General features: G+C 44.8%; 1 protein-coding gene and 1 pseudogene across 1 annotated transcript; one reads left to right on the plus strand and one right to left on the minus strand.

The window, feature by feature from the left end:
• Nucleotides 1-6,865: 6,865 nt before the first annotated feature.
• LOC106561396 (cytochrome b-c1 complex subunit Rieske, mitochondrial) lies at nt 6,866-10,546 on the minus strand. Its single transcript, XM_014125335.2, has 2 exons — nt 10,249-10,546; nt 6,866-7,590 (listed from the first exon to the last, which is right to left on the minus strand). The coding sequence occupies exons 1-2, from the start codon at nt 10,412-10,414 to the stop codon at nt 6,980-6,982; spliced, it is 777 nt and encodes a 258-aa protein (XP_013980810.1). The 5' UTR covers nt 10,415-10,546; the 3' UTR covers nt 6,866-6,979.
• On the plus strand, nt 9,244-21,287 carry LOC106561438 (ribitol-5-phosphate xylosyltransferase 1-like; annotated as a pseudogene).
• The last annotated feature ends 1,073 nt before the right edge of the window (nt 21,288-22,360 follow it).

Below are 22,360 nucleotides of genomic sequence, written 5' to 3' on the forward strand. Positions count from 1 at the left end.
ATGTTGAGTGTGAGGTTATTTTCCTGACACCACACTCCGAGGGCCCTCACCTCATCCCTGTAGGCTGTCTCGTCGTTGTTGGTAATCAAGCCTACAACTGTAGTGTCGTCTGCAAACTTGATGATTGAGTTGGAAGCGTGCATGGCCACGCAGTCATGGGTGAACAGGGAGTACAGGAGAGGGCTGAGAACGCACCCTTGTGGGCCCCAATGTTGAGGATCAGTGGGGTGGAGATGTTGTTTCCTACCCTCACCACCTGGGGGCAGCCCATCAGAAAGTCCAGCACCCAGGTGCACAGGGTGGGGTCGAGACCCAGGGTCTCAAGCTTAATGACGAGTTTGGAGGGTACTATGGTGTTAAATGCTGAGCTGTAATCGATGAACAGCATTCTTACATAGGTATTCCTCTTGTCCAGATGGGTTAGGGCAGTGTGCAGTGTGATTGCGTTGTATGTGGACCTATTGGGGCGGTATGCAAATTGGAGTGGGTCTAGGGTGTCAGGTAGAGCGGAGGTGATATGATCCTTGACTAGTCAGTCAAAGCACTTCATGATGATGGAAGTGAGTGCTACGGGGCAATAGTCGTTTAGCTCAGTTACCTTAGCTTTCTTGGGAACACGAACAATGGTGGCCCTCTTGAAGCATGTGGGAACAGCAGACTGGGATAGGGATTGATTGAATATGTCCGTAAACACACCAGCCAGCTGGTCTGCGCATGCTCTGAGGACGCGGCTAGGGATGCCGTCTGGGCCGGCAGCCTTGCGAGGGTTAACACGTTTAAATGTTTTACTCACGTTGGCTGCGGTGACGGAGAGCCATGTCAGTGGCACTGTATTGTCCTCAAAGTGAGCAAAGAAGTTGTTTAGTTTGTCTGGGAGCAAGACATCGGTGTCCGCGATGGGGCTGGTTTTCTTTTTGTAATCCGTGATTGACTGTAGACCCTGCCACATACGTCTCATGTCTGAGCCGTTGAATTGCAACTCTACTTTCTCTATACTGACGCTTTGCTTGTTTGATTTCCTTGCAGTGGGAATAGCTACACTTTGTATTCAGTCATGTTTTCGGTCGCCTTGCCATGATTAAAAGCAGTGGTTCGCGCTTTCAGTTTTGCGCAAATGCTGCCATCAATCCACGGTTTCTGGTTGGGGAAGGTTTTAATAGTCACCATGGGTACAACATCACTGATGCACTTGCTAATAAACTCGCTCACCGAATCAGCGTATACAACAATGTTGTTGTCTGAAGCTATCCAGAACATATCCCAGTCCACGTGATCGAAGCAATCTTGAAGCGTGGAATCAGATTGGTCGGACCAGCGTTGAACAGACCTGAGCACGGGCGTTTCCTGTTTTAGTTTCTGTCTATAGGCTGGGAGCAACAAAATGGAGTTGTGGTCAGATTTGCCGAAAGGAGGGCGAGGGAGAATTTGTATGCGTTGTGGAAGTTAGAATAACAATGATCCAGAATTTTGCCAGCCCGGGTCGCGCAATCGATATGCTGATAAAATTTAGGGAGCCTTGTTTTCAGATTAGCCTTGTTAAAATCCACAGCTACAATAAATGCAGCCTCAGGATATGTGTTTTCCAGTTTACATAGAGTCCAATGAAGTTCTTTCAGGGCCGTCGGCTGTGATTATAATTGAAGAGAATTCTCTTGGTAGATAATGCGGTCGGCATTTGATTGTAAGGAATTCTAGGTCAGGTGAACAAAAGGACTTGAGTTACTGTATGTTGTTATTATCACATTATCATAAGGCATACACCCCCGCCCTTCTAACCAGAGAGATGTTTGTTTCTGTCGGTGCGATGCGTGAAGAAACCGGGTGGCTGTACCGACTCTGATAACGTATCCCGAGTGAGCCATGTTTCCGTGAAACAAAGAATGTTACAATCTCTGATGTCTCTCTGGAAGGCAACCTTTGCTCGAATTTCGTCTACCTTGTTGTCAAGAGACTGGACATTGGCGAGTACTATACTCGTAAGCGATGTGCCCGTCTACGGAGCCTGACCAGAAGACCACTCCGTCTGCCCCTTCTGCGGCGACGACATTGTTTTGGGTCGCCTACTGGGATCCGATCCATTGTCCTGGGTGGTGGTCCAAACATGGGATCCACTTTGGGAAAGTCGTATTCCTGGTCGTAATGTTGGTAAGTTGACGTTGCTCGTATATATAATAGTTCTTCCTGGCTGTATATAATAAGACTTTACATTTCCTGGGGTAACAATGTAAGAAATAATACATTAAAAAACAAAATACTGCATAGTTTCCTAAGAACACGAAGCGAGGCGACCATCTCTGTCGGCACCATCAAAGTTATTAAAGGGGAGATCAAGCTGATCCTAACTGTTATAGGCCTATTTCTATTTTGCCATGTTTATCAAGTGTTGGAAAACTTGTCAATAATCAACTGACTGGCTTTCTTGATGTCTATAGTACTCTCTCTGGTATGCAATCTGGTTTACGCTCAGGTTATGGATGTGTCACTGCAACCTTAAAAAGGTCCTCAATGTCGTCACCATTGCCCTTGATTCTAAGCAATCTTGTGCTGCTATTTTTATTGACTTGGCCAAAGCTTTCGATACGGTAGACCATTCCATTCTTGTGGACCGGCTAAGGAGTATTGGTGTCTCTGAGGGGTCTTTGGCCTGGTTTGATAACTACCTCTCTCAGAATGCAGTGTATAAAGTCAGAACATCTGCTGTCTCAGCCACTGCCTGTCACCAAGGGTGTACACCAAGGCTCGATTCTAGGTCCCACGCTCTTCTCAATTTACATCAACAACATAGCTCAGGCAGTAGGAAGCTCTCTCGTCCATTTATATACAGATGATAGTCTTATGCTCAGCTGGCCCCTCCCTAGATTTTGTGTTAAAACGCTCTACAACAAAGCTTTCTTAGTATCCAAAAAGCTCTCTCTGCCCTTAACCTTGTTCTGAACACCTCCAAAACAAAGGTCATGTGGTTTGGTAAGAAGAATGCCCCTCTCCCCACAGGTGTGTTTACTACCTCTGAGGGTTTAGAGCTTGAGGTAGTCACCTCATGCAAGTACTTGGGAGTATGGCTAGACGGTACACAGTCCTTCTCTCAGCACATATCAAAGCTGCAGGCTAAAGTTAAATCTAGATTTGATTTCCTCTATCGTAATCGCTCCTCTTAGACGTAATTTATAGATCGGCAGGTAAGGGTGCTCTTGAGCGGCTAGATGTTCTTCACCATGCAGCCATCAGATTTGGCACCAATGCTTCTTATAGGACACATCACTGCACTCTATAGTCTTCTGTATCCCCATCGCAAGATACACTGGTTGATTGTTTATAAAACCTTCTTATGCCTCACTCCCCCCTATCTGCGATATCTACTGCAGCCCGCATCCTCCACATACAACACCTGTTCTGCCATTCACATTCTGTTAAAGGTCCCCAAAGCGCACACATCCCTGGGTCGCTTGTCTTTTCAGTTCGCGGCATCTAACGACTGGAACGAGCTGCAACAAACACTCAAACTGGACAGTTTTATCTCAATCTCTTCATTCGAAGACTCAATCATGGACACTCTTATTGACAGTTGTGGCTGCTTTGCCTGATGTATTGTTCTCTACCTTGTTGCCCTTTGTGCTGTTGTCTGTGCCCAATAATGTTTGTACCCTGTTTTGTGCTTCTGCCATGCTGTGTTGTCATGTGTTGCTGCCATGCTATGTTGTCTTAGGTCTCTCTTTATGTAGTGTTGTCTCTCTTGTCGTGATGTGTGTTTTGTCCTATCTTTTTATAGACCCCCGTCCCCGCAGGAGGCCTTTTACTCTTTGGTAGGCCGTCATTGTAAATAAGAATTTGTTCTTAATAACTGCCTAGTTAAATAAAAGGTTAATAATATCAAAAATTAAAAAGAGAACTTCTACCAGCAATATTTATCAAATGTATTATGTATTAGAGATGTGTGATAATTAATGATTAACTCATGACTCCCAATATGGGAATGACTAAATATTATTGGAAAAAGACCATATGAAAAACTATAAAACACGTTTCAGACCGCTTCTCATTGGCTCATCGCCCTCTGTAGTGGCTTTAGATTAAATTAACCAATCCAATGAAGCACTGGGCCAGTGCATTTTGCATGGCCCGGTGAGTGGAGATTTTAATTAAGGAACAATGGAATAGTCTAAAATGTGCTAACTCCACTCACCCTGGGCACTGGGCCATGCAAAATGACCGTGACAAGGCTCAATGGAAATCAAGAATGAGGCTTTAAAACCAATGACATAGATATATGCACATTGTTAAAAACAAAAAGTAATTTTGACTGGCATCGAACCTTAAAATAAATTTAACAAGCATACAGTTTAATAAGGATTTTAGTTAATCAGCAAGGTAGTTTAACTATTAGTTTATATTGCAGTATTTGTATCTTATCACTGTGTAGCTCACATGCAATGTCAGAGAGCAAATGATACTTGTATCTTCATCATTAGCCCTTATCATGAAGTGATACATTGTAACTTGAACTGTAGCAAATAGGAATTAGCATTCATGTTAATTAAAATGTCTAAACCGAAACAAGTAGAATACTTACATCTCTATTATACTGTAGTACCCTGACAATGCTTATCTATTTATTGTAGCAACAAATTTCCTGCTGTTCAAATGTCACTTATGTTTTTAGTCATCAATACATTTGATTATTGAAGAATGTGGGTCTGAACCCTCAACCTTTGTTCCCCAGAATGTCCCAACGAAGAAAAGATGTGTTCTGAGTTGTCTGTAAAACAGCAGATAAAGGCCACTGTGATCTTACAAAGGGGCCGTGGCAGCAGGGGGTCTAGCCTTTGCAAGAGGACTGGTTGGAGGCCCCCTTGGCATTGCTATTCAAACCAAATGTTATGTCACATGTGCCAAATACAACAGGTGTAGACCTTACCGTGAAATGCTTAGTTACAAGCCCTTAACCAACAATGCATTTCTCGAAATAGGCGTAAGAAAACATTTAAATAATTTTAAAAAATGACGCTATATTCAGGGGTACCGGTACAGAGTCAATGTGCGGGGGTACAGTCGAGGTAATTTGTACATGTAGGTGGGGTAAAGTGACTATGCATAGATAAAACTGAGCAGCACTGTAAAATAAAGGGGGGGGGGGGGGTGAGAATAGTCTGACTTGGGTGACTGAAGTCTGACAATTTTTGTGGGCCTTCCTCTGACACGCCTAGTATATAGATCCTGGATGGCAGGAAGCTTGGCCCCAGTGATGTACTGGGCCGTATGCACTACCCTCTGTAGCACCTTATGGTCAGATGCAGAGCATTTGCCATACCAGGCGGTGATGCAACTGGTCAGGATGCTCTTGACGGTACAGCTGTAGAACTTTGAGGATCTGGGGACACGTCATATCTTTTGTCTCCTGAAGGGGAAAAGGTGTTGTCGTGCCCTCTTCACGAGTCTTGGTGTTTAGACCATGGTAGTTCGTTGGTGATGTGGACACCAAAGAATTTGAAGCTCAAGTTCACTGAGGATTATCAAAATGAAAAGAACACTTGTCAGCTAAATGAGAATTCCTAACTAATATTGTTAGTAGCCAACTGTGAATAATACTCCATGTCAAGGGGTGAGATCACTTAGACCATACACTTCAAAATAGTCATAAGAATTGTGCATGAACTAAGTAAACTTCATAGAGAACAATGGCTTGTAACATTTAAAACGGTTGTTTAACTGATGCTTTATTTCAGACATCTCCCTACCTCTTCCACCAGCCAGAGGTGCAGTATGTAGACTGACAAGGCCTCAGAGGAGTTCAGAGAGCACATCTCTTTAGGGTTTTCAAAGGAAATTATTCTGGTATGCCATTTTGAACTCTCAAATGCAGATTTTCGCATGAAGGACAAGACACTAGTGATAGTGGGGCTGTACACTGAAGGATGAAAACCGCCATGGTCCGTGAGAAGGGAAGGAGCCACTGATTGAAAGAACAAGTTCATGAAATGACTGTTATTTAAAAAGGTTTGTTCTTTGAGTGGACTACCCAAATTAAGAATTGTGAAAAGATACCCATTTAATTATGTCCTTCTGGAAGTCACTCATACATCTGTGAAAGTTGCCACTTATCAAGTCAGTTTTTTCTAGACTGGTGTGCTCTGCATGTTTAAACATTAAGAATATAGGGGCCTAACCCTTCAGGGTTTGGTTTATACTCACACCACAATCCTTTTATTGAGTAGGTGCCATAAAGAATGCATTCAATTTATATCATGTTGACAAACTGACGTTCACACTGATATATAACAATAGGCTAGTGTATACCCATCTTACCTGTGTTGATGGTAAGATCATCACCCCTTGACATGGAGCAATCCAAATGTGTACACTACTGCTGTTTGCTGCCTACATTCTAAAAAGGTACATTTTCAATTAAAAGGCAACAGGAATGTTTGTGTTGATATGCAGCAGTTAGAATGATGTTCCTCCAGTTCAGTGAGGCAAACCACCCTCGTTCCTGACACTATAGCCACAGTCTTGGCTGTGTAGACGCCCACCACAGCTGTGGCCCCAGTGACCAGGTAGGAGAAGGTCTTCCTGGACTCGCTGCTCTCCTGGGAGGAATGTTTGTGTTGATATGCAGCAGTTAGAATGATGTTCCTCCAGTTCAGTGAGGCAAACCACCCTCGTTCCTGACACTATAGCCTACCAAGATATCCTGGAGGCCCTAAAACTAGTCAGGAGAATTCAGAGCATTGGAGACAAAATGTAAAACATAACCATCTTTGGCAAGAGATTTAACAGACTACCCAGAGTAGGTCACCTGAGAGCAATGCGCTGGATCCAATGTAACCTGGTTTTATCTTACCTTTGAACAAATACAGACACACGTTTCAGGTTATTTTAAATGTCCCTTTATTAGTAACCTTTCTTTAACCTAAGTTCTCAGACAGACCCATTTGAAAAAAATATATATAAACATACTAGAGAGGGAAGTAATGGAGCGCAAACATTATCCCACAACAACTGTGTCATCGTCTGGGAATTCGTAATAGGGCACCTCTAGGTTGAGAGGTGCGGGTCCCTTCCGAATCCTCCCTGAGGCGTCGTAGTGGGAGCCGTGGCAGGGGCAGTAGTATCCTCCGTAGTCTCCAGCGTTGGCGATGGGCACACAGCCCAGGTGGGTGCAGACACCGATCACGATGATCCACTTCGGGTTGGCTACGCGGTCCTTGTCGTGTTGGGGGTCACGTAGCATGGCCATATCCACAGCTTCCTCGGTGGCGATCTCCTTCTCAGTTCGGTGGCGGATGAACAGAGGCTTGCCCCTCCACTTGAAGGTCATGTTCTTGCCCTCTGGGATCTCTCCCAGCTTCACCTCAATCTTGGACATGGCCAGCACATCAGCTGAGGCACTCATGGAGGAGATGAACTGGGTGGCCACCGTCTTGGCTGTGTAGACGCCCACCACAGCTGTGGCCCCAGTGACCAGGTAGGAGAAGGTCTTCCTGGACTCGCTGCTCTCCTGGGAGGACTTCTTGGGGTCCAGCAACTCAGGACGACGGTAGTCAGAGAAGTCTGGGACCTTGATGTCTGTGTGGGCCATGCGAATTCCACCAGGGGCTACATATGAGAAATATAAATATGTAAAATAGCAACATTATGTTCACACTTAATATAGTTCAAGTTATTAGAGAGGTTCTTTATACATAAGAGTGATGACAAGCAAAGCTGTGGTACATCTAAGGCAACAGTGTGACTTGAGATCATGCAGACAGTGTAGCCAACAGATCCGACCCGCTTGCTTACAGCTGCACTAGGGTCGCACAGAATTCCTATGTAGATTAAGACACCACGGAGCCGGCACAAGATATGGCTCAGAAAACATAACCCAATCCAGGGATGACAAAGGCGGTGTACTTCAAAATTGCCCCATTAGCACAACTGTTACACCGAGGGATTGAACAACAGTTTTTCCAGAAACTGCCGTTTTCATCCTCTTGCTAGCCAACTTCTTTTTCTTCTAGGATATCATGGCGGTCCGCAAACAATTTAAGTGCATGCCGCCACCTACTGTGCTGGAATGTATAATCAATCATTATCTGCCCAATTCTGAATTAACATGAAAATAAAACTAAATCCCTACTAACTTCTGTCCCCCTCCCCCTTTATCATGCTGAAACACTCCACCTGTAATGGTTGTTGACATGCTGAACAATCCTAACAGTAATATTTGTTAGCCCCAATCTCTTCTTGGCCATCTCCACAACCTTCAACCTGGCATTTCTGCTTTCCACAACCTGAGTAATATTGATAACCTTACCAATAAAAGCTGTCAACTTTATTTATTATCTGAGTGCCCTTTGACACTGCACATTCATGAGCGCAACCTCAAAACCACACCAGCCCCAACATTAGGTCTACTTACTAAAGGAACAGCCATGGAAGCTTCATCATGCCACAGTGTAGTTCCACCAATCTGTTTTACAGCCTCTGCATACAATACATCATGACTTACTCTATATCTCTGAGCCTCTCTAGCCTGTCTCTGCACCTGGCGTCAACCAAATGCTGCACTACATCCCCCCCACAATTATAACACAACCTTCACATTGCTCCCACATTCCTCTTAACCATGGTTCCCTCCACACATATTTTCCTTCCTTTACATTGAACAGCTCCATGTACCATTATTTGGCATTTAAAACACTGCAATGGGGATGGGACAAATCCTCTGACATTGAAACTAAGGAAATACATCTGTACTTTCCCAGGCAAAACCTTGTCAAACCTCTGCAGCACTGATAGGCTTTCACATCAGACCTTTCCTACTGATCAACCTTTTGGCCTCACCCTCTCCCTTCACATTTTCTTTAATATCGTCTACAGACAGATATTGGGAGCCCAGTGATGACTCCCCTCAATCTAGCATAAGCACCAGGGACATGGTTTTTAAATCTTCTTCCCATTAAGCACATCAATTTTCATAATCTCTTGCTGACCCTGGCTACCACAAAATAGTAACAATCTACCATTTCCAATGAACCAAGCTAATTCCACCAACCCCTTTCTCTACAGCATTAGTGAGTCGAATAGGGTGTGAGTGAGGCCCTGTGGTCTCAAACACTCACCACATCATTACACCTGCTTCCTACCATGGCCCTCTTTACTAGATGCTCCACTGCTTTCGGTATCATGATCTCTTCTTCCTAGGTCTTTCCACTACAGACCATTCCGGTCCTAGACCCTCATCCTCCCGCGCCATACCATCAAAAATGACACGCACATTGTTCGCATTCCAGTGTAACCGACGTGAAATGGCTAGTTAGTTAGCGGTGGTGCGCGCTAATAGCGTTTCAATCGGTGACGTCACTCGCTCTGAGACTTGAAGTAGGGTTTCCCCTTGCGTTGCAAGGGCCGCGGCTTTTGTGGCGCGATGGGTAACGATGCTTCGTGGGGTGTCAGTTGTTGATGTGTGCAAGGGTCCCTGGTTCGAGCCCGGGTTGGGACGAAGAGAGGGACGGAACCTACACTGTTACACCAGCACAGCGGTTGCTTCACCAACTTTCTCAGTTTCCTCCGCGCTACTCACCACCATTTCCGACGGCTCAGCTCCACTTTCTTCACGCACGAAATTCAGAAAGTGTACCGGAATTTCCGGACCTTCCAGAAGCCACAGCGGCCTTTACGGAGACACGTCACCTTAAACAACAAAGGAGCGGATTGGCGGACACTGCCATTCCAAAATGGCTACTGTGGCTTCTGCTACATAACATGAAGACGAAAATGACCGTTCAGTCTTTTTTTGTATCAGTTGGGATAATTCTGAGAAATATCATCCCTGGGTTGAGGTACATTTTCTGAGCCATATCTCCCGTCGGCACCGCGGTGTCTTAATCTACACAGGAAGTCTATTACCCCTAGACTCAAGCGGTCGGCTCTGCTGGCTATTAGACAGTGCAACGTTTGATATGTAGAACGTAGCTGATTTTACATTATTTTATGAGGAGTTTGTATTCATATGTAATAGTTAAGCTTCTTATACAGGATGCTGACAAGGCCACTCAGGTCGCCATGTCTTGGTCACAACATGACTTTGACAAGACGAACCATATCAACCTAAACTAAAGCCAAGGAGCAAAGTACCAAAAGGTCTGGTTGAGAGAACCAACCCCCCCCCCCCAAAAAATGAAATCATTGACATTGAGGCGGGTTAAAAATGACAATATACATTGCCCAAGATCAGTAGCTAGCAAGCGAGTTTGCTGAATGCGACCTTACCACTGACGCAAGCTGAAATAGCGGGCGCCTTCTTTGAGCTGGATTTCAGCAGTGAATCTCCCTTCACCGCTCCAGGGAGCAGTGTTTTGAGGGATCCATTCACAGCTACATTGGTCGCCTGCAAGTACGGGGACAAAGCCCCGGAACGAGCGGCTAAGGACAGCATCTTTATCCGAACCAGTAATTTAACTCGGTTGGGGGACACACCGACCTTTGCAAAGACCAGTGAGTTCCTCCTTTTATTGGCAGGTCGATCGGCCTGCGTAAAATCCTGACGTATATTTTAGGATGCAGTTTCGATTCTTATAACATATTTGATTGCAATTTATTTAGTATTTAGCTTCCATTATGACTCAATTAGTCGCATTAATTATCAAAATATAAAATAGGTGACTTATTTCGTAATAAGAAGATGCTTCACGTAGATTAATTCCAAAAAGTTTGTAATTTTTCTCCGGCAATTCTTATGCCAGCATTTGAGCTGGGTCCTTGAACTGTAAACAGTCGCTTTATGAATGTTTCCACTAGCTAGATACTACAGCCACAAAGTATCGTATGGCTATATCGCAGATACATTAGTTAGTTCATCTTTGGCTATATCGTAACAAATAATTTAAACAAAAATTTGCTTTTTTGGTCTTATTATTTAAGGTTAGCAGTGTGGTTAGGGTTAGGTTTATCACATTTAAGAGGATAAATTGTATAATTAGGCGGGATTTATGCTTTATTAAAAAAATGTAGGGGGTGGATCAGCTTTAATATTGCGGATGTATTGTTACTTCCATCAATATAATTGTCTGCATCATTTCCAATCCCCCATATATTTTTTGGGTAAATATACGCTACTGTTCAAAGGTTTGGGGTCACTTAGAAGTGTCCTTGTTTTTGAAATAAAAACACATTTTTTGTCCATTAAAATAACATCAAATTGATCAGAAATACAGTGTAGACATTGTTAATGTTGTAAATGACTAGTGTAGCTGGAAACGGGCAGATTTTTTAATGGAATATCTACATAGGCTTACAGAGGTCCATTATCAGCAACCATCACTCCTGTGTTCCAATGGCACGGTGTGTTAGCTAATCCAAGTTTATAATTTTAAAAGGCTAATTGATCATTAGAAAACCCTTTTACAATTATGTTAGCACAGCTGAAAACTGTTGTCCTGATTAAAGAAGCAATAAAACTGTCCTTCTTGATACTAGTTGAGTATCTGGAGCATCAGCACTTGTGGGTTCGATTACATGCTCAAAATGGCCAGAAACTAAGACCTTCCTTCTGAAACTCGTCAGTCTATTCTTGTTCTGAGATGTGAAGGCTATTCCATGTGAGAAATTGCCGAGAAACACAAGATCTCGTACAACGCTGTATACTACTCCCTTCACAGAACAGCGCAAACTGGCTCTAACCAGAATAGAAAGAGGAGTGCGAGGCGCCAGTGCATAACTGAGCAAGAGGACAAGTACAGTAGAGTGTTTCTCAAACTAGACAGACGCCTCACAAGTCCTCAACTGGCAGCTTCATTAAATAATACCCGCAAAACACCAGTCTCAACATCAAGTGAAGAAGCAACTCCGGGATGCTGGCCTTCTAGGCAGAGTTCCTCTGTCCAGTGTCTGTGTTCTTTTGCCCATCTTAATCTTTTATTTTTATTGGCCAGTCTGAGATATGGCTGTTTCTTTGCAACTCTGCCTAGAAGGCCAGTATCCCAGAGTCGCCTCTTCACTGTTGCAATTCTTAAGCCATTCCTGGACCTGTGACCAAAAACAAGCGACATATGGACAGTCCCAAAATAAATGATTTAATGACTCGGCCTCCTCGCAGCAAAATCTGCGATGGACTGTCATTTCTCTTTGCTTATTTGAGCTGTTCTTGCCATAATATGGACTTGGTCTGTTACCAAAAAGGGCTATCTTCTGTATACCACCCCCACCTTGTCAACACAATTGATTGGCTCAAACGCATTAAGAAGGAAAGAAGTTCCACAAATTAACTTTTAACAAGGCACACCTGTTAAATTAAATGCATTACATGTGACTACCTCATGAAGCTGTTTCAGAGAATGCCAAGAGTGTGCAAAGCTGTCAAGGCAAGGAGTGGCTACTTTGAAGAATCTCAAATGTTAAATATATTTTGATTTGTTGAACACTTTTTTGCTTACTATATGATTCCATTAGTGTTATTTCATAGTTTTGATGTCTTCACTATTATTCTACAATGTAGAAAATAGTCAAATGAAAGAAAAACCATTGAATGGGTAGGTGTGTCCAAACTTTTGACTGGTACTGTATATAAAATCATAAAAACAACACGTGAATACCTGGAGATGGTTAGCTCCAATAGCTAGCTAGCTCCAATATTGTTATTCTTCTGTTGTTTTGGTGATTACAGGTGATGGTGTTGTGCCTCCATACAATGGGGATGAGGAGTGGAATCCTTGGGAGGATGAGCAGGCCGATGATCTCTCTGCTCTTCTCAAACGGAGGGAGGCTTTCAGACAATATACCAGGAGCTCATTGACAAGAACAGGCCCAAGAGATACAAAGTTCAAATCTGGGCGAAAGCTGCCATAGGTAAGCCATGCCTTTTTAGCGATGCTCTGTGACAAGTTGTCCAGTATTACTTGATATCTTTTACAGTAACAGTTAAGCTACATGATGGTGTAAAACACAAATTATTATGGACATTGTCACACTGAAGTAACTCCTCTCTTCTTTCAGGACTTTACCTTTGGGAACATATTTTAGAAGGGCCCTTCAACCCCACCAACATACTGTAACAGCACAGTGGAGAGAGGGGGAGATAGATTTCACTTAAGGCATCACAAATGAGACTTATGTCATAATAAAAGATACATATGATCTTGCTGATGTCAGTTATCCTGACCCCCCCCCCACCACCCTTTCTCTATCTCTCTCTCCCTTTTTCTTTTCTTTGTCTATAGTTTCTACACAGGCCCAGCGGTGATCCAGGGCCACGTTCCTTTGGACACAGACAGTGTGGTTCTGGTGCTGAATGGCCAGGAGCAGCAGAAGATTACCTGCACTACCCGGTGGTTGCAGCACATCCAGACCCTCATGTAGGTTGATGCTGTAAACTGTTTATTTTTATTCTTCCTGGTGCTGACGGAAACATGGATTACCACAGATAACACTGCTACTCCTACTGCTCTCTCTTCATCTGCCCACGTGTTCTCGCATACCCCTAGAGCATCGAGCCAGCGGGGTGGTGGCACTGGAATCCTCATCTCTCCCAAGTGGACATTCTCTCTTTCTCCCCTGACCCATCTGTCTATCTCCTCATTTGAATTCCATGCTGTCACAGTTACCAGCCCTTTCAAGCTTAACATGCTTATCATTTATCGCCCTCCAGGTTCCCTTGGAGAGTTCATCAATGAGCTTGACGCCTTGATAAGTTCCTTTCCTGAGGATGGCTCACCTCTCACAGTTCTGGGTGACTTTAACCTCCCCACGTCTACCTTTGACTCATTCCTCTCTGCCTCCTTCTTTCCACTTCTCTCCTCTTTTGACCTCACCCTCTCACCTTCCCCCCCTACTCACAAGGCAGGCAATACACTTGACCTCATCTTTACTAGATGCTGTTCTTCCACAAATCTCATTGCAACTCCCCTCCAAATCTCCGACCACTACCTTGTATCCTTTTCCCTCTTGCTCTCATCCAACACTTCTCACTCTGCCCCTACTCGGATGGTATTGCGCCGTCCCAACCTTCGCTCTCTCTCTCCCGCTACTCTCTCCTCTTCCATCCTATCATCTCTTCCCTCTGCTCAAACCTTCTCCAACCTATCTCCTGATTCTGCCTCCTCAACCCTCCTCTCCTCCCTTTCTGCATCCTTTGATTTTCTCTGTCCCCTATCCTCCAGGCCGGCTCGGTCCTCCCCTCCTGCTCCGTGGCTCGACGACTCACTACGAGCTCACAGAACAGGGCTCCGGGCAGCCGAGCGGAAATGGAGGAAAACTCGCCTCCCCTGCGGACCTGGCATCCTTTCACTCCCTCCTCTCTACATTCTCCTCTTCTGTCTCTGCTGCTAAAGCCACTTTCTACCACTCTAAATTCCAAGCATCTGCCTCTAACCCTAGGAAGCTCTTTGCTACCTTCTCCTGCCTCCTGAATCCTCCCCCCCCTCCTCCCTCTCTGCGGATGACTTCGTCAACCATTTTGAAAAGAAGGTTGACGATATCCGATCCTCGTTTGCTAAGTCAAACGACACCGCTGGTCCTGCTCACACTGCCCTACCCTGTGCTTTGACGTCTTTCTCCCCTCTCTCTCCAGATGAAATCTCGCGTCTTGTGACGGCCGGCCGCCCAACAACCTGCCCACTTGACCCTATCCCCTCCTCTCTTCTCCAGACCATTTCCGGAGACCTTCTCCCCTACCTCACCTCGCTCATCAACTCATCCTTGACCGCTGGCTACGTCCCTTCCGTCTTCAAGAGAGCGAGAGTTGCACCCCTTCTGAAAACCTACACTCGATCCCTCCGATGTCAACAACTACAGACCAGTATCCCTTCTTTCTTTTCTCTCCAAAACTCTTGAACGTGCCGTCCTTGGCCAGCTCTCCTGCTATCTCTCTCAGAATGACCTTCTTGATCCTAATCAGTCAGGTTTCAAGACTGGGCATTCAACTGAGACTGCTCTTCTCTGTGTCACGGAGGCTCTCCGCACTGCTAAAGCTAACTCTCTCTCCTCTGCTCTCATCCTTCTAGACCTATCTGCTGCCTTTGATACTGTGAACCATCAGATCCGCCTCTCCACCCTCTCCGAGTTGGGCATCTCCGGCGCGGCCCACGCTTGGATTGCGTCCTACCTGACAGGTCGCTCCTACCAGGTGGCGTGGCGAGAATCTGTCTCCGCACCATGCGCTCTCACCACTGGTGTCCCCCAGGGCTCTGTTCTAGGCCCTCTCCTATTCTCGCTATACACCAAGTCACTTGGCTCTGTCATATCCTCACATGGTCTCTCCTATCATTGCTATGCAGACGACACACAATTAATCTTCTCCTTTCCCCCTTCTGATAACCAGGCGGCGAATCGCATCTCTGCATGTCTGTCAGACATATCAGTGTGGATGACGGATCACCAGCTCAAGCTGAACCTCGGCAAGACGGAGCTGCTCTTCCTCCCGGGGAAGGACTGCCCATTCCATGATCTCGCCATCACGGTTGACAACTCCCTTGTGTCCTCCTCTCAGAGTGCTAAGAACCTTGGCGTGATCCTGGACAACACCCTGTCGTTCTCCACTAACATCAAGGCGGTGACCCGATCCTGTAGGTTCATGCTCAACAACATTCGCAGAGTACGACCCTGCCTCACACAGGAAGCGGCGCAGGTCCTAATCCAGGCACCTGTCATCTCCCGTCTAGATTACTGCAACTCGCTGTTGGCTGGGCTCCCTGCCTGTGCCATTAAACCCCTACAACTCATCCAGAACGCCGCAGCCCGTCTGGTGTTCAACCTTCCCAAGTTCTCTCACGTCACCCCGCTCCTCCGCTCTCTCCACTGGTTTCCAGTTGAAGCTCGCATCCGCTACAAGACCATGGTGATTGCCTACGGAGCTGTGAAGGGAACGGCACCTCCATACCTTCAGGCTCTGATCAGGCCCTACACCCAAACAAGGGCACTGCGTTCATCCACCTCTGGCCTGCTGGCCCCCCTACCTCTGAGGAAGCACAGTTCCCGCTCAGCCCAGTCAAAACTGTTCGCTGCTCTGGCACCCCAATGGTGGAACAAGCTCCCTCACGACGCCAGGACAGCGGAGTCAATCACCACCTTCCGGAGACACCTGAAACCCCACCTCTTTAAGGAATACCTAGGATAGGATAAAGTAATCCTTCTAACCCCCCCCCCTTAAAAGATTTAGATGCACTATTGTAAAGTGGTTGTTCCACTGGATATCATAAGGTGAATGCACCAATTTGTAAGTCGCTCTGGATAAGAGCGTCTGCTAAATGACTTAAATGTAAATTACAAGGATGTCTTCCAGTGGCCTGTTGGAGTAGCCACGTATGTCTTCTTTTCTGGGATCTGGGGCCATGTAGCAAGGTTTTCCGAGTATGAGTGCTGATCTAGGATCAGTTTGATATTTTAGAGATATAATTATATGGACGGGGGGAACTGATCAGCACTTTGAATATGGACCCAGATTTTTTTTCTCATGATCTAAGAGTTCCTCTCTTCTTGTTTGCCTTTTACCCTAACCATACACCTTTTATTTAGCTCATGTTTCCATTTCAGTACACCATACCTATCCATTGTACCAGAAGCGTTATTTGACTGTGGATTTCTATGTCTCTCTCTGTTCAGATACAGGCAGTTTCCTGTAGTCATGGCAAACTCCCAGATGGTGAACTCCACCAGGCCCTTCCTCTGTAACTTCCTGGGAACCGTCTACAAGAACTCCTCGAGGGAAACACTAATGGGGATCTTGAAAAAAACAGGACTGGACAAAGAGTGCATCATTACTGCCAGAGAGAAGTATGTCATTATGCTATACTGTCGCTGTCGAGCACTGTCTGTTTCAGTTCACGGTAATGGTTTTCAGTCCAATTTTTGCATCCTGGCTCACTTCACTGGAAATACTCTTGTTATTAGGCCTTGTTTACCCATACAATACCAACTCTGAGTTAACATTCTCAAATAGCAGTTCAACTATTTTGATCTTTGTGTTAGCAGTTGATGTTGTTCTTTAATAACACAGACTCCAAAGCAAATCAGCTGTAGGAAAATAGGTTTATTCAAAGAGGATAAATCATAGATGTTATGCTGAGAGGTAGATGGTCATGCTCCCCTGTCCTCAGTGGTTCTCTCCAGTGAACAAAGAGACAGGATGTAGTTTATAACCTAGCCCTAGCCTGTGGTTGACCAATTACAATTCCTTGCAATAAAACTGGGCCAATGGCCAAATAACAAGTATCCTATTTCAGGCTCACTGTATAGACAAATTCCTCCCACATCTCTGACCCATTGCTCATTAATCCCCTATTACAGAAAAAACACTATTTCCATTGATCGTTAGTACTCTATTGACTTCTTGACCTCTTGTCCTCTACGTTGTGTATTTATCTTCGAAATATTCTTAAATTTGCATCTTTTTTTTTTTATGAAGAGGAAATTAGAGTTTACAAGAACTGTGTATATATTCACAACAGAAGCACTGTTTAAATGTGTAATACATTAAATTAACCCTCTGCTCACTATTCCTTACAGTCCCTCCTCCTCCTCCCCTGCATCAGGTGGCTTCCTCAGGAGACAGCAAAGAGTCTGAGACGGTACCAGACAGCCCTGGCCCAAAGCGAGCTCACCCTCTGCCCGATGGAAATCTACATGGAGGGCTACCGCATCTACGAGGCCTGTGCCCGTGGTGGAGGACATTGTGACCCCAGGTGGGTGCTCTGCTGCACACAGCTCCCCACTGCGTCTCCTCAAAGCTGCAGGAGCCCCCTTCATCTTTCTGAAGGACTAGAAGGCGCTGCCAGGCTTCCAGGAGAAGGGGATGAGCCAGGAGGAGAGGACTGAGAGGAGGAGGAGACTGCTGGAGTGGTATAGCAGTTTCCGCCTGCAGATGAAGGACAGGTTTACCGAGGTTTTAGAGGTCAACTGCAAGGCTCTCCAGAGGGTGATGCGGTCTGCACAACACATCACCGCGGGCAAACTACCTGCCGTCCAGGACACCTACAGTACCCGATGTCACAGGAAGGCCAAAAAGATCAAGGACAACAACCACCCAAGCCACTGCCTGTTCACCCCGCTACCATCCAGAAGGCGAGGTCAGTACAGGTGCATCAAAGCTGGGACCATGAGACTGAAAAACAGCTTCTATCTCAAGGCCACCAGACTGCTAAACAGCAATCATTAACTCAGAGAGGCTGCTGCCTACATAGACTCAGTAGTCACTTTAATAAACAATGCCACTTTAAGAATGTTTACATATCTTACAGTATAAACATATGAGATGAGTAATGTATCTTATACCATCTATTGCATCTTGCCTATGCCGCTCAGCCATCGCTCGTGCATATATTTATGTACATATTCTTATTCCATCCCTTTAGATTTGTGTGTATTAGGTAGTTGTTGGGGAATTGTTAGATATTACTGCACTGTCGGAACTAGAAGCACAAGCATTTTGCTACACTCGCATTAACATCTGCTAACCATGTGTATGTGACCAATAAAATGTAATTTGATTTAAGGAGGCGTTCTTCAAAAACAGCTGATAGAAAAACTTACAGCTCAGAGGAAAATGGCTCATAATTACAAGGAACAATGTGGATTTCATTTTAAGTGTGTCTTCAGGGAGCGAAGCCAAATGTCTTGGGGTTTATGTGGGGAATTTGTAAAGCTACCACTAGACAACAAATAAAAGTATTTGTTACATGCGTCAAATACAACAGGTGTAGACTTTACCGTGAAATGCTTGCTTCCTTACCCTTCCCAACGATGCACTTTTTAAAAATACACAAGAATTAAGCTATATACAGATTGTACCAATACCAGATCAATGTGCAGCGGTACGAGGTATTTGAGGTAGATGTGTACATTAAGGCAGAGTAAAGTGACTAGACATCAGGATAGATAATAAGAGTCAAATAAAAAACCGTAGCAGCAGCATATGAGTGTAAAAGTGTGTGTTGTGTCAGTTTGCATGTGTGTGCATCTGTAGTGAATGTGTGTGGGTTTTGTGTGTGAGTGTCAGTGTAGTCCAGGAGTAGGCGACTAGATTCAGCGGATGGTTGGGGGGGCCGGAACATAATCATTTACACGGAGAATTGACAACACCTAAGCTCCAAAAAAGATGATTTGAAAATAATAATTTCATACCTTGATTACATCGAGACATGATCACTTGTCTCTTATTTGTGGGATTACTTGAACAGATTTCCCTATTTTTTTTTTTGCTGAATTTCTGGTGATTTTCCTGTCTTTTTCTTACTAAACTAAACTTTTACTAAATTAAATCACTTGCGAGCTTGTTTTGCCGGTGTGTGTTCAGACCCCTTGACTTTTTCCAAATGTTACGTTACATGTAGGCAGCAGCCTCTGGATTAAATCAAATACATTTCTGAGCAATCGATAGACAATACCCCATAATGACAAAGCGAAAACATTGAAAGTAAAAAACAGAAATACCTTATTTACATAACAATTCAGGCCCTTTGCTATGAGACTCGAAATTGAGCTCTGTTGCATCCTGTTTCCATTGATCATCCTTGAAATGTTTATATAACTTGATTGGAGTCGTCCTGTGGTAAATTCAATTGATTGGACTTGATTTGGAAAGGCACACACCTGTCTATATAAGGTCCCACAGTTGACAGTGCATATCAGAGCAAAAACCAAGACATGAGCTACATCATTCTTAAATGAAATACGTTTGGAACCTCCTAGAGTTGGCCGTCCGGACAAACTGAGAAATCGGGGGAAAAGCGCCAGGGAGGTGATCAGGAACCCCATGGTCACTCTGGCAGAGCTCTAGAGTTCCTCTGTGGAGATGGGAGAACCTTCCAGAAGGACAACCATTTCTGCATCACTCCACCAATCAGGCCTTTATAGTGGTGTCCAGATGGAAGCCATTCCTCAGTAAAAGGCACATGACAGCCCGCTTGGAGTTTGCCAAAAGTCACCTAAAGACTCTCAGACCACGAGAAACAAGATTCTCTGGTCTGATGAATCCAAGATTGAACTCTTTGGCCTGAATGTCAAGCGTCACATCTGGAGGAAACCTGGTACCATCCCTATGGTGATGCATGGTGGTTGGCAGGGACTGGGAGACAAGTCAGGATCGAGGCAAAGATGAACGGAGCAAAGTACAGAGAGATCCTTGATGTAAACCTGCTCCAGAGCGCTCAGGACCTCAGACTGGGGCCAAGGTTCACCTTCCAACAGGACAACGACCCTAAGCACACAGCCAAGACAACACAGGAGTGGCTTCGGGTGTCCTTGAGTGGCCCAGCCAAAGCCCATACTTAAACCCGATCAGACATCTCTGGAGAGACCTGAAAATAGCTGTGCAGCAACACTCCTCATACAACCTGACAGACCTTGAGAGTATCTGCAGAGAAGAATTGGAGAAACTCCACAAATACAGGTGTGCCAAGCTTGTAGCGTCATACCCAAGAAGACTTGATGCTGTAATCGCTGCCAAAGGTGCTTCAACAAAGTTCTGAGTAAAGGGTCTGAATACTAATGTAAATGTGATATTTCATTATTTTTATTTTTAATACAGTCTAAGGCTTGGGGGGCTGAAGTCTTAGGCAATTTTTTGGGGCCTTCCTCTGGCAGTGCATTTGCCATGCCAAGCGGTGATGCAGCCATTCAAGAGGCTCTTGATGGTGAAGCTGTTGAACCTTTTGATGATGCGAGGGCCCATGCCAAATCTTTTCAGCCTCCTGAGGGGGGATAAAGAGCGACAGTGTCCTCTAAACGACTGCGGTTGTGTGTGAACCATGTAAGTCCTTAGTAATGTGGGCGCCAAGGACCTTCAAGCTCTCGACCCGCTTCACTACAGCCTTTGTCAATGTGAATGGGGATGTGCTCTCCCTTCTTTCTCCTGTAGTCCACAATCAGCTCCTTGGTCTTACTGATGTTGAGGAAGAGGCTGTTGTCCTGGCACAACACTGCTAAATCACTGACCTCCTCTCTGTAGGCTGTCTCATCTCCGTCGGTGATCAGGCCTACCACCGTCATGTCATCAGCAAACGTCATGATGGTGTTGGAGTCGTGCATGGCCAGGCAGTCATGGGTGAACAGCGAGTACAAGAGGGTACTAAGCACACACCCCTGAGAGGCCCCCGTGTTGAGGGTAAGTGTGGCGGAGGTGTGTTGCCTATCCTCACCACCTGGGGCCCGGCCCGTCAGGAAGTCCAGGATCGTTGCAGAGGGAGGTGTTCAGTCCCACGATCCCGAGCTTGGTGGTGAGCTTGGAGGGAACTATGGTGTTGAACGCTGAGCTGTAGTCTATGAACAGCATTCTCACAAAGTTATTTCCTGTCTTTTCCAGGTGGGAGGGGTCAGTGTGAAGTGCAATTGAGATTGCGTCATCTGTGGATCTGTTGGGATGGTATGCGAATTGGAGTGGGTCTGGAATGATGGTGTTGATGTGTGACATGGCCAGCCTTTCAAAGCACTTTAATTGTGGTTGAACTTACGTATACTGAATGCACACAATCCAAAGCAGTATTGTGATGGGCCTTTTAGTATTTTTTTACCCATCTCGATATTTGTCAGCTGGATATCAAATTTTCCTTTATGTTTGGTCATAGATCCATCTTTTAAACTGTTATGTAGGGTTTGTTATTGTGACAGCGGTAAGTGTATCTCCAATGCAATTGCTGTAAACCATATCCTAAGATGTGTTCATGCTGCTAATGAAATGTAGCTTGAAAAATGAACACAGTTCCTTTTCTGTGAAATGTTGTGCAATGTTTGTCTTGCCATTAAAACATGCATAACTTTTTTAATTGTTATTTAATAGGATATGTGTACAGGAGACTGGAAAGAGTGAATCTGCACCATAACATGATCTCCAGCAGATGGAGTTATAGAACCACAGTAATTTCAGTACATATTGTTTTGCTGAATGTACAGGTATAGTGAGCAGAATTAACACTTGGTTACAATGGGAATGGTTATATTAAGTAAATATTAAGAGGTTTCTTCTCACAAAGCATGCTGAACACCAAATGTGCTCCATTTTCTCATAGGGCCCTCATCAGGGACATTGATCGTGGTAAAGAAAACAACTGTACGTAAACTGATGGCACTTTTACATAAGATTTAAAAAAATAAAAATATGTCACACAGCACAGTGAGGATAGATGGATGACTTCTAATGTACAGAATTAAAACAAAAATATTGTATTGAATATATTTTTTCTTTCTTAGTCATTTTTAAGTGTAGAAACCCCCAAGGCTATTTAACCAATGGAAACATTGTAACACTGGTAGCAGTTACTGTATAATCATTCCAATGTCACTGGTGCAACTTTGATACAATTTTACAGCCATGCTTATAATATCATCACTGCCTTGCGGCGTATGTGGATCACACCGTGTACATGGCTGGGGAAAATCCAGCAGGAATTTCACTCAA

The sequence above is a fragment of the Salmo salar genome, chromosome ssa10 (assembly GCF_905237065.1).
Source record: "Salmo salar chromosome ssa10, Ssal_v3.1, whole genome shotgun sequence".
NCBI classification, from domain to species: Eukaryota; Metazoa; Chordata; class Actinopteri; order Salmoniformes; family Salmonidae; genus Salmo; species Salmo salar.

Bases quoted from the DNA above. Each gene is read 5' to 3' on its own strand.
- LOC106561396 (XM_014125335.2), bottom strand. From the start codon at position 10,414: ATGCTGTCCTTAGCCGCTCGTTCCGGGGCTTTGTCCCCGTACTTGCAG. The intron at 7,591-10,248 runs GTAAGGTCGCAT...TCTCATATGTAG, and splicing joins TATTTCAGCTTGCGTCAGTG to CCCCTGGTGGAATTCGCATG.